At 62.4% G+C, this 11,135-nt stretch overlaps 2 protein-coding genes across 2 annotated transcripts in view; one reads left to right on the top strand and one right to left on the bottom strand.

Moving 5' to 3' along the window:
• The window catches only part of IL6R (interleukin 6 receptor), an 11,457-nt gene extending 8,388 nt beyond the window's left edge, over positions 1-3,069 (top strand). The window contains exons 8-10 of the mRNA XM_032793708.2: positions 597-672; positions 1,068-1,176; positions 1,833-3,069. Of these exons, the coding sequence (XP_032649599.1) occupies positions 597-672; positions 1,068-1,176; positions 1,833-2,064 (417 nt within the window). The 3' untranslated portion in view covers positions 2,065-3,069. The remainder of the gene's footprint in view (positions 1-596; positions 673-1,067; positions 1,177-1,832) is intronic.
• A 5,009-nt stretch (positions 3,070-8,078) lies between these two features.
• SHE (Src homology 2 domain containing E) overlaps positions 8,079-11,135 on the bottom strand; it is an 11,315-nt gene continuing 8,258 nt past the window's right edge. The window contains exons 4-6 of the mRNA XM_075071369.1: positions 10,333-10,447; positions 10,015-10,198; positions 8,079-8,353 (exon numbers count right to left, since the gene is read on the bottom strand). Of these exons, the coding sequence (XP_074927470.1) occupies positions 8,167-8,353; positions 10,015-10,198; positions 10,333-10,447 (486 nt within the window). The 3' untranslated portion in view covers positions 8,079-8,166. The remainder of the gene's footprint in view (positions 8,354-10,014; positions 10,199-10,332; positions 10,448-11,135) is intronic.

The raw sequence follows: 11,135 nt of genomic DNA, 5'->3' as shown, positions 1-11,135 counted from the left end.
GGTCACCTGATCCCTTTGTCTCCAACACCTTCAGCTGGCACCTTTGCAGGGGCGGGGCCCAGGCCATCAGTTGCTAGGAGACAGAGGGTCAGGCATTTAGGTGCATTGGCCCTTTGCTCTGCAGGAACCATGCACCCTTCTTCCACCACCTAGATACTTAAGAACTGCACAGGGGACACTGAGGCACCAAGACAGCATTCAGAGTAACATTAAGAACATGCCCAGTTCGTCACAGGGGGGACATGCTGTGTGTTGCAGGTGTCACAGGCGGGGATGGGGGAGTGAGATGGGAGACATGCCTTGTGTTGGGGGTATCACAGGTGGGGATGGGGGAGCGGGATAGGGAACATGCCTTTTGTTGGGGGTGTCATAGGCAGGGATGGGGGAGCTTGACGGCGGGACATGCTGTGTGTTGTGGGTGTCACAGGTGGGGATCGGGGAGCGGGATAGGGAACATGCCTTTTGTTGGGGGTGTCATAGGCAGGGGTGGGGGAATGGGATTGGAGACATGCCTTGTGTTGGGGGTAGCACAGGTGGGGCTGGGGGGACCCTTTGACCCTCTTGCTAACCCCCCATCCCCCATCTCTCTCCTCCAGTTCCCCTCGGATTATGATTTCTACACTGTCACATTCACGTTCCCCCCCAGGCTCTATGGCACAGAAGGCACTAACGGTAATGAGATCGCCTCCTCCCCCCGGTGCTGGTCTGTCAGGCCCAGGGCTCCTGGATGGGCAGGGCTGCCATGCCAGGGACATGCGGGTTGATCCAGAGCCCAGCTGGCAGCGTGGGCTGAGAGCCCTGGTCAGCTGCCTCAGGACGGGCTGATCCAGGGCAACCGAGCCAGGTGGCAGCCGTATGGTGGGCCCCAGGCTGGGCTGCAGGCTCAGACCCACAGGAGGTCCCAGTCATTCTTCAGGGCTCCCTAGCCCCTGGCAGCAGGTTTCTGGCCTTTGTAAAGCCCTCGCTGGGAGATGGCCCAGAAATATCCACCCCTGCAAAGTGAGCAAGGGTGTGGGGGCTGGGCCTTGCCGTGCTGGTAATGGTGCCCGTGTCCCCTCGGTTTGCAGAGGGGGGGCTTGGTGTCGGCGACCACTCCACCGTGCCCCTGTACACGTTCCTGGTCACCGGAGGAAGCCTGTTACTGGGCACTGGCCTGCTCGCTGGCATCGTGCTCAGGTGAGACACGGCCGGGCAAGCTGCCGCTGGGCCTGCGCTTGGGCTGGTGCCGAGGGGTGCTGGGCCCCAGGCCCCTGGGTGGGGTGACAGTACCAGCGAGGGAAGCACTGAGGGAGGGACAGTCACTCTCAGCTGGTGCCCCAGGCTGTGCAGTGCACGTCTGGGTCAGAGCCATTACTCCGGTGTGACTCTGGAGTGACTCCTGGGCCCCAGGGCAGGACAGGATCTGGCCTGCTGAACTCAGACGAGTTCCTGCCGGACTTACACCTGCGTAGCCAAGAGAGGCCATCTCCATACAGCAGTCTGGGGCCTTTGGGCGAACAGGAAAGGGCCCCCTGACCCCTTATATGAGTGGCCACTGCTGGCCCGGGCAGCCCTCTGGGGCTGGGATCCTGGTCTCCCTCCAGCCGAGAAACGCCTGAATGCTCGTCTCACAGGCCGTTACTGATGGGAACTCAGTGGGGCTGTGCCCCCTGCCTGCCTCCAGGGACAGCCACAGGCCTGGGGCAGCCACATTGTGGTCCCGGGGCCAGTGGGGCAATGGGCACCCTGCCAATGCTGGCCTGAGTCCCAACCCTGCTGCCAGCAGGGATTGGGGTGTCGGAGGGGTGGAAGCCCCCAATCGCTGCTCCTTCCTGACCTGCTCCGTGTTTAAGGTACAAGAAGAAATGGAGGAGGGGCTCCCTGGGCCAGGGCAAGGCCAGCACCGTGGTCCAGCACCCCTTGGTGCCGCTGGCTCCTCCGACCCCTACGTCCCCGCTGAGCGAGGCCCCACTCCTCTCCCCTCCGGCGTCACCAGGCAACATCAGCTCCACGGGCACCCCTGGCAGTGGGGATTTCAGCCCCTTCGATGTCACCAACATGGATTATCTCCTGGTCCCCCAATAGCCAGGGAATCAGCGTCTCCAACCTGTGATGCACCGACCGCCCCAGCAGGCGCCACGGCAGGGCCCCAACCTTGTGGCTCAGCTACAAATAGCCCGGCCCTTAACAATAGCGCTCCCTGTGCCCCAGTGGGCTGGGCAGCTCGGGCTCCCCGCAGCTGGTGGGTCCAGGGCCTCTACTCCCTGGGAGATGGACCCGCGCCCGCCGGCAGTGATGCCCTGATCTGCACCCAGGCACCCCGAGCCAGCGTTTCCCAGTGGGGTTTGGCTGGTCCTTGCCTGTGGGTGGGGCCTGCGCCCCGGGAGTGATGCAGCGCGGAGGGCGTCTGATGGGCTTACTTCACGTGGAAAGGGCTGGCGGGGCCCCAGTTCGGGGAGGGGCATTAGCTGGGCATTCAGGGCACTGCCCCTTGGCCATGCGATTCCCAGGGGAAGTCAGCTGCAGGGCTGGGCCAAGGGCCAGCAGCACCCTGGACTCCAGGCCGACAGCAGAGCTGGGTGGGTGCAGCCACCCCGTCCGAGGGAGCAGGGGCACCCGAGCTGTGGGGTAACTCAGGGCTCTCCCCGGCAGTAGTGGGCCACGGATGGCACTGAGCACTTAGTGCTGCTGTGGCTCCAGCACACTGCCCCCTGCCCCTTGTACGGAGCTGGAGGTGCCAGGCAGCCGTAGAACGAGAGACTCTGGCGCAGGGAGCTCCCCATCTGTCTGGATGGGGGGGGGCCCATGGACAGTGGCTCAGCATGGGGGCAGGATGCGCCCAAGCTCACCCAGGGCTCCTGCTGCCCAGCCCAGTGCCCTCCCCACCGGGCCTCACCCCCTCCCTGCAGCTGCTTGTGTGTGGCCGTAACAAATGCTCGTTTGTTGGGCATGACAGGCCTCCCCCCCCCAGCCCCCGGGGCAGCGCTGAGGGTTGGATTCTCCCCCCTAGAATCAAACTGGTGTTTGTGAAGAATGTTTTGTACAGGAAGAGCCGTGTGTTGGCAACCGTGTGTCCAATAAATGTTTGTTTTTTTTACCCTGTGCATAGGGCTGATGCTGGCAGGGTGGGGTGGGATTGGGGAGCTGCTCGGGGGTGGCTTCGCTCATGGGGCATTAGCCAAACCCCCCGACTCTGGTCAGTGAAGAAGCTGAGCCTGGCGCTGTCTGCCGGTGCCAGAGAGGCTGCCACCGCGTAAGTGGAAGCAGAGCAGTAACGTGTTCCTGCTTGGCTGGTGAGCCCAGGCCAGAGTCATGCAGAGAACCCAGGAGTCCTGGCTCCCCCCCCTTCCCCCCCCCGCTGTAACCACCAGCCCCCACTCCCCTCCCAGAGCCATGCAGAGAACCCAGGAGCCCTGGCTCCCACCTCCCCTGCTCTAACCCACCAGCCCCCACTCCCCTCCCAGAGCTGGGACAAAACCCAGGAGCCCTGGCTCCCACCTCCCCTGCTCTAACCCACCAGCCCCCACTCCCCTCCCAGAGCCATGCAGAGAACCCAGGAGCCCTGGCTCCCACCTCCCCTGCTCTAACCCACCAGCCCCCACTCCCCTCCCAGAGCCATGCAGAGAACCCAGGAGCCCTGGCTCCCACCTCCCCTGCTCTAACCCACCAGCCCCCACTCCCCTCCCAGAGCTGGGACAAAACCCAGGAGCCCTGGCTCCCACCTCCCCTGCTCTAACCCACCAGCCCCCACTCCCCTCCCAGAGCTGGGACAGAACCCAGGAGTCCTGGCTCCTAGACCTGCCATTTGTTTCGCAAGACTAAGAAAAATGGCAGCTGCAGCCGGCACACATTCACTGGGCAGTGCGAAGGCAGGAAACCACAGGGCTGGGAGGCCAGTCTTGCCTGCAGCCCTGGGGGGAGACAGTTCCCCTTTGGGGCTGGCCCCTGGCTTTTAAGAAGCTGCACAGGATGCAGATGTCTCTCTTGGGGCTGGGAAGAGCACGTGGTGGGGGATGGGGTGCAAAGGCAGCAGGGTCCTGGCCACCTCTTAGCAGCAGCTGGGGGTGGGTGGCAGGGATCCAGCCCTGGGCCCAGGGGAGAAGGGAGGGGTCAATGGTGGAGCAGGGCCCAGGGCTGTGGATTCAAGGGGAGACATACAGGGCAGGGGCCAGACTAAGCGCTGCAGGCCAAGGCTCCTTGGGGTGCTAGCCCCACTGCTGCCTGCATCTCTGCCTGTGAGTGGCTGGGGCAGCCCCCACCCCCGCCCAGGGCTGTGCAGAGGAAGGTTCGCTGCCTGGTATGTAAATGTCCTACCCCGAAAGTACCTGCTGCCAGCAGCTCTAGTCTGGGGTTGAGTCAGCCCCTACCCCGCAGAGCCCAGAATAGCCGGCGGGGGCGACTGACAGGTGAGTGCGCGGCCCCCTGCCCTCAGGGTGAGGGTTACCACAGCCAGGCCCCCACGCTGGGAACCTGCCAGGCCCTGCCCCCCAAGTCTCTGCCTCCAGGAGGGGGTTTGCCATTGTGCTGCTGGGGAGCCAAGACATTCCGCCGACCTGCCCCCCACCCCCCAGGAGCAGCAGCCTTGCCCACACAGTGGGCGGGCAGGCGCCTGGGACCCACGCTGCTCTTCGGCCTTGGCTACATGGGGGTGACTGCCCAGCAAAGTGAGCCCGATACGATGCCCCTCTGGGTGGAACAGAGGCATTGCTGTGCCAGACCAGAGCGGCCTGAGGCTGTTGGCCCAGAATGGCTAATGCAGAGCAGGGTTGTCCACAGTGACTCTGCCGGTCTGAGCCACTCAGGCCTGAGCCCAGGGTAAATCCAGATTTACCCCAGGCTAGCAGCAGAATCCAGCTCAGACCAGCTGCATGAGTTGTGTGTCGCTCACTTCTGGTCACACATTTTGTAAGACACAAAGTTCCCCAAGTGAGGGTAAGAGCAGGAAGCTGACTAACCCCTTCTCTGCAGCAGAGGCACCGAGAAGGGAGAGGGACAGATTTTTTTTTTTTCCCTTAGTGCTGATGCAAATCAGAAAATCCAAAGCCTTGCCACTGATTTCAATGGGCTTGGAACCAGGCCTCGCTGCAAAGATGCAACCAAGCACTTATTGCAAATGCAGCGCTACAAAGCGTCTCGTCTGCCCAGGCCTCAGCAACATGCAGACGCTGGGTGAGGCTGTTCCTTGAAGTGACAGTTTATTTCCACCTAGCGCCATGGCTGTCAGCAGCCTTGTATCAGTTCTCACTGACATTCCAAGACACCGTCAAACCACCTCGGGCAACATCATAAATACTTTAAAAACAATTAATACAGCCAAGCAGCTTGTTAAAGACACAGTCTCCAAAAACCAAAGGTCAAAAACTGGCCATCGAGCCACATGTGGCATGGGGCTCAGCTGTGCTAACTGCCGACCCACACAAAGCATGACGACTTGCCGGGACGCTCTGCCAATCACTTGCCCAACTCAGGAGCGTCTCCGAGACCTTTGGGCCAGCTGGATGCTCCAGGGGAAGCACGCAAGCTGCAGGCACATGCTAACTGGAATCCGCCGGGACAACGCTAGATCAAGCTGCAGCCTGGCTTGCTTTGGGAAGGGGATTCGATTCCTTCGGAGGGGCAAAGGGGTGCAGGGCTTGTCCTCTCTGCAGAGCTAATGGACATGTCGCCCCTCCCCACTCCCACCCCAGACGTGAAGGTGTTGGTGCATTGCCTGGAGGTGGCTGGCACAGGGTAAGTGGAGTGGAGCTAACGCCATATTGAGGGCAGAGCCTCAGTCTGTAGCGCCCACAGCTGGCCGGCCCATGTCTCCGGCCAGGCTCCAGCAGGGAGAACCTGCCTGGGTTAGCTCAGGAATTGTCCCCCAGAATTATTTGGTTTCCAAGCCCTGCGGATCCTCCCCTTAGGCTGGGGTGGGGGTCCTTAGCAGTGAGCAGGTTCTCTATAGGAACACGCTCCTGCTGCCCTCTGGTCTGGAGGGTGGAGGAAGGCAGGGGGCTGCTCCTGGGCCCTTGCTGTCACTGCTCCCTTGGCTGGGTCAGACAAAAACAATTCCTTAGGCCATGCAACTAAGGGATAACATTTTCCTCCCTTACCCGCTCCCTGTAATGCAGAGTCCTCGCCACAGGGTGGCAGTGTTGACCCAAGCACTACTCGGCCCCCTTCTGGTCTCTGCCCACCCCAGGCTGCAGAGAACAGGGGAGCCCCTGGCTCTGTGTAGGGGGCAGAGCAGGGGGGGCTGGCACTGGGGGATTTGGGGCCGTTTCCGTCCCCTCCATAACAAACCCTGCCAGGCACCAAGTCAGCAAAGCAGGTGCTAAGCTGAGCCCCCCCAACCAGCGATGCACCGAGCAGCCGGGGGCTTTGCCACAGCAAGGCCTGGTAGAACGAAGCCCAGCGCCGTACGGCGGCAGCACCTGCTCCCAGGTGTTTACTCCTGTTCCTGGGAAACCTGCTTCGGGGGAAGCGCCTGAACCAGCTAGAACCAATTCGGGGCTCGTGGCTGCCGGGACCAGGCCCCGTTACAGGCAAGGCATCACTTGCCGCATCAGTTTGTTTTTAGCGGGAGAAAGGCAGCGTACAGGTGGTGCCAGGATCGCTGCCTGCCACCCATCAGTCGTGCCCCACAGGAGCTGTCAGGTGCCCCCATTCCGTTAGGCACATCCTCGTTAGGGCACTGCCAGAAGCAGGGGCAGCTCGGCCCCTGGGAACAGGCCCATGGGGCAGCCCGGAACAACCCCTCTGTCAAATGCTGCTCCCAGAGGAAAACCGTGGGGGACTTCCCCGCAGAGGGCCTGTGCCGAGCCACAGTCCGAGTGGAAATTACTTCCTTCGATGCTGGGACTCGGCCCACGGAATTACCGTAGTGGGACGTGAAAGCGCATCAGAAAAATGCCCTTCCTGCAACCTAGTGCAAGACCTGCCGGGAGGGCCTGGGCATTACCGACTGCTGGTGGGGGAGGCTCGGCATTACCGCCTGCCGGGGGTGTGTGTGTGTGTCTTGCACTTCCCGAATACAGAAGCTGCTCCGCTCCTACCATCAGGCTCCTACCCAGCCAGTTCCCTGATCGCTGGCTCTGACGGCCTGGGCCCCGCCCCTAGGGCCATCCCTCACCCCACAGGCCTGGGCCAAAACAGCTGTATTTCAGGCTGGGCGAAAAGGAAGCCAAGCAAATCCCTTTGCCATTTGTCATGCCTCCACGTAAAGATACATCCTGCCCCTACACCAATCTGGTCCATCTGGCCTGCCAAGCCTCCTGCCCGCCTGGGGAAGCTGAGCACATGGCGCCAGTGCTGGGAATTCGCTGGGGAGCTCCCGTAACCCGCGGGGCAGCCGGCTGCAGACTCAGTGCTGGACAGGCACAGCTGAAGGCGTTTGGCCCTGGCTTGGGGTGGGGCAGACTGGAGGGGGAACGACCTTGCAGCGGAGGGACATAAGGATGCTCCCAGCAGGGAGACACCTTGCGGTCGACTCAAACCCCTTGCCCTGGACAGAAAGCAGTGGGGCAAAGGGGCCTCCCAGGGCACAGCACAGTCTAGGGAAGCAGAATGGCTGCCAAGGTGCCAGTGGAGCCGGGCCCCAGCTGCCCACAACCATCAGAGACCCCAGGAAGCCAAAGGGGACATCACCCCTCTAGACAGCAGCTCTGGCTTGGCCCGGGAGGCAGGAGTCAGCAGGGGAGGAGCTCTGGCCTGTGCCAGGCAGGCCAGCCCAGAGAAGCCAAATGGCACCTCTGGCCTTAAGGGGATTGAAACCAGGACCAGCTGCTCAGCACCGTGCCCACTGCTGCCCAGGGTCACACTGACAGTCCCAGGCAGCGTGGGGTCACCCGAGGCTGGGCCACCTCCCTGGCCGGCCTGCAGGACTATCCGCTCCGGCGATCCCTACCGGCACCAAAGCCTGGCAGCTCCGGCTCTGTGCAGGGCCGAGGGGGCTCTCCGTGGGGCAGAGCGTTCCCAGATTGCAGCCCCTGCTAGTGTCCTGCAGGCTGAGCGGCCGCTCCCATGGGGGCACCAACCGCGCCCTGGCTGGAACGAGATCAGACGTGCTGGGGAGCGGGGTCTTTGACTCTGTCCAGGGTGGGCCCCGGAGCACACGCTGCACCTGACTCCACACATGAGCCCGCCCGGCCCCCTGGCTGCCCCAAAGTCTGTGGCGAAGCCCCAGGCAGCTGGCTGGGCGTGGCCATGCTACTGCAGCTTGCTGTGCACGGGGTGCAGCAGGGTCATGTGCTCCGCCCCTTTGAAAGGCAGCTTCTCCGCGGAGTAGTGATGCACCACCTCAGGGACGCTGCCGAAGACACCGCTGGTCTGGCTCAGCGTGTACTTGTTGTCCTTGGTCTGGGCCACGATGATGTGGACGCATCCCTGACTGGTCCTGCAGCAAAGCCACGGAGGTGATCAGATGTGCTGGGGAGTGACCTCGGGGGGGCTCCCTGGGCCCCACGTGCTACAGCCGCTACCAACCTCAGTGCTCTTGCTCCTCCCATCCCAGGGCCTCCCAGCACTTCATGTATGAAACCTCGCAAGGCCCGAGCAGCTTCGTTATCCCCACTGTGCAGAGGGGAAAGTGAGGCATGGGGAGGCTGGGCCTCAGCAAGATAGTGGCCAACCCAGGAAGAGAACCCAGGAGTCCTGGCTCCCAAGCACTTGAACTCACTCCCCCTACCAAGCCAGGAAGAAAACCCAGGGGGGGGTCTTGGCTCCTGACCACCAGACCCCACTCCCCTCCCAGAGCTGTCAATAGAACCCAGGAGTCCTGGCTCCCAGTGCCTTCTCCCCCTACCCTGGGCACTGAAGGGTGACCCCAGAGCAGCAGTGACTGGCTCCAGAGGGAGACTTCTCCAAGGACAGTAGCTGGATCAGACCCAGTGGGAACTGCTGGGTGCAGAGCTCCAGGCCGGCTCCTTGTCCAGCATGCTGCCCTGGGGACAGGGGGTGTTTCCTAGGGTCCAGCCCTGGGCACCACCACCTCCAGGCTCTGCCAGCTAGCCCTGCTGCCAGGGCCTGGTTCTCTGCTGCCTGCCCCACTGCTTCCCAGGCCAGGGGTGATGGGAGCAGCCACACGAGGCGCTGGCGAGTCCCTGGTCGGTTCCCCGTTTTTCTGGGCTGGGCCCGGCTAGGGGCTGCCCACGGCTATTCCGGCCCTGCAGTCGCCTCGTCACCAGCCCAGCCCCTGTTTGTTCCCTTCCCTGCTCCGATTGTTTCGGCTCCAGGGGCTCCGCTTCCTCAGGAAGGAAACGCCGCCAGCACTGCCGACGATCCTCCAGTGCTGCACCAGAGAGCCAGGCACTGGGCACTGCCGCGCCTCCCAGGGCACAGCCAGCAACGGGGAGGCTGAGGGGTGCGTGGGGGCTCCCCACGGTGCTCCACGCCCACAAGGGGGTCAGGCTGCTCCCCAGAGACCCTTCTGCCAGGAAAGGTGTTGCTGCAAGGCAGCCTCACCAGCCTGTGCTACCCACAGAGCCCTCCCAGAACTCCTGGGTCCTATTTCCAGCTCAGGGAGGGGAGTGGGGTCCAGTGGGTTACAGCAGGGGGGCTGGGAGCCAGGACTCCTGAGTTCTCTCCCTGGGAAGGGAGTGGGGTATAGGGGTTAGAGATGGGGGGTTGGGAGCCAGGACTCCTGGGTTCTATTGCGGCTCAGGGAGGGGCGTGGGGTCCAGTGGGTTAGAGCAGGGGGGCTGTGAGCCAGGACTTCTGGGTGCTATCATGGCGCAGAGAGGGACGTGGGGTCCAGTGAGTTACAGCAGGGGGGCTGGGAGCCAGGACTCCTGGGTTCTATCTCGGCCGAGGGAGGGGTGTGGGGTTTAGTAGTGGCCAGTGCAAGGTGCTCATTATGCCCGGGACACGATCACCCCAGGGGTGTCGCCCCCCAACATTTTATCCCATTTCAATGGATCCCAACCACTGCCCTGCCAGCTGAGCCCTCCTGGCACAGGGGAGCCGTATTCTGCAGCCAGGCCCATCTAACACCTCCGAGCCTGATGCCCCGATCTCTGCTCTGCCTCCCCCCTGTAGGCAAATGTCTCCGCTACTTACTTGAGCGCGATGGAGTATTTGCCGCTCCCCGTCTCGCTGGTCCGCACCAGGTAACCGGCCTCTTTGCAGGGCTGCAGTCGGCTCTCGGCCTCGGCCCGGGTGATGGCTCCATGGTACCAGCTGCGAGGAGCAGAGAACAGGCTGGGTTTGTGAGCATGTCCTGCAGGGCCCCTGAGTCCTGGCTCTGTGGGGTGGGCAATGGGGGGTTACAGGGACTCCCCATGTGCTGGTTGGACGGGGGTGGTTAGCTCTGGGCCTGCATGGCATGGCACAGGCTCCACCTTTCCTCTCACGCTGGGCAATGCAGGTCCCTTTTACCAACGTGTCCCTGGAAGCAGTGCTGGGCCCTGGGGGTGCGGGATGCTTTAAGGGCTGGGTGTCCAGGCCATCGGAGGCTGATAATCTCATTAGCCTTAGGAAGTGGCTGCAGATCCTGGGATGGGAGGAGACGGGGCCAGGAGGAGGGCACAGCAAGCTGCAGATCCCACTGGGCCAGCCCCAGTGTTGGGGTTCCAGAGCCACCACTCAGCTCCTCTGCTTCCTCGTTCCAAAGCCAAGATTTGGAGGCAGGAGGAGGACAGAAAAATTGATTTCCAAAAGCAAGTGGGGAGAGCCTAGGGCACAGGGCTCGAGACAAGGGACACTCCAACGCCCTTGGAGGGACAGGCTGGTGGGAAGGAGCAATGGCGAACCAAAGTCACAATGCAGCCTCATTTTGTTTGGTTAGCTCCTGGGGGGCAGGGGAGGTGGGGCCGGGTGCGGGGCTGGGCGGGAGGTATTGACCCCCACCTTTTGCAGACAGGACGTGATCTTGCCAGCAAAACAGAGGTTTATTCGGATGACAGGAACAGGGTTTTAAAAATAGAGGCTTTAAGTCAGCGAACGGACCCTCAGCGGGTCCATTGATTCTGGACCAGTGACCAGACCCCATGTCTGCCTCAAGCCAGCTCACAGTACCACCCCCTACCCAAGCCCATGCACTACATGGTTCAAGCCCTATCCCGGGCAGGAGGTACAACTCTGATCTCTTTGTCTCCACACCTTCGTTGGCACCTTTGCATGGGAGGCCCGGCCAATCAGTTGCTAGGAGGACAGAGCGCATTTCTCTCTTTTTTTTTTTT

Source organism: Chelonoidis abingdonii, chromosome 11 (genome assembly GCF_003597395.2).
Source record: "Chelonoidis abingdonii isolate Lonesome George chromosome 11, CheloAbing_2.0, whole genome shotgun sequence".
Taxonomy (NCBI): domain Eukaryota; kingdom Metazoa; phylum Chordata; order Testudines; family Testudinidae; genus Chelonoidis; species Chelonoidis abingdonii.
This window is presented reverse-complemented; position numbering and strand designations above follow the sequence as displayed.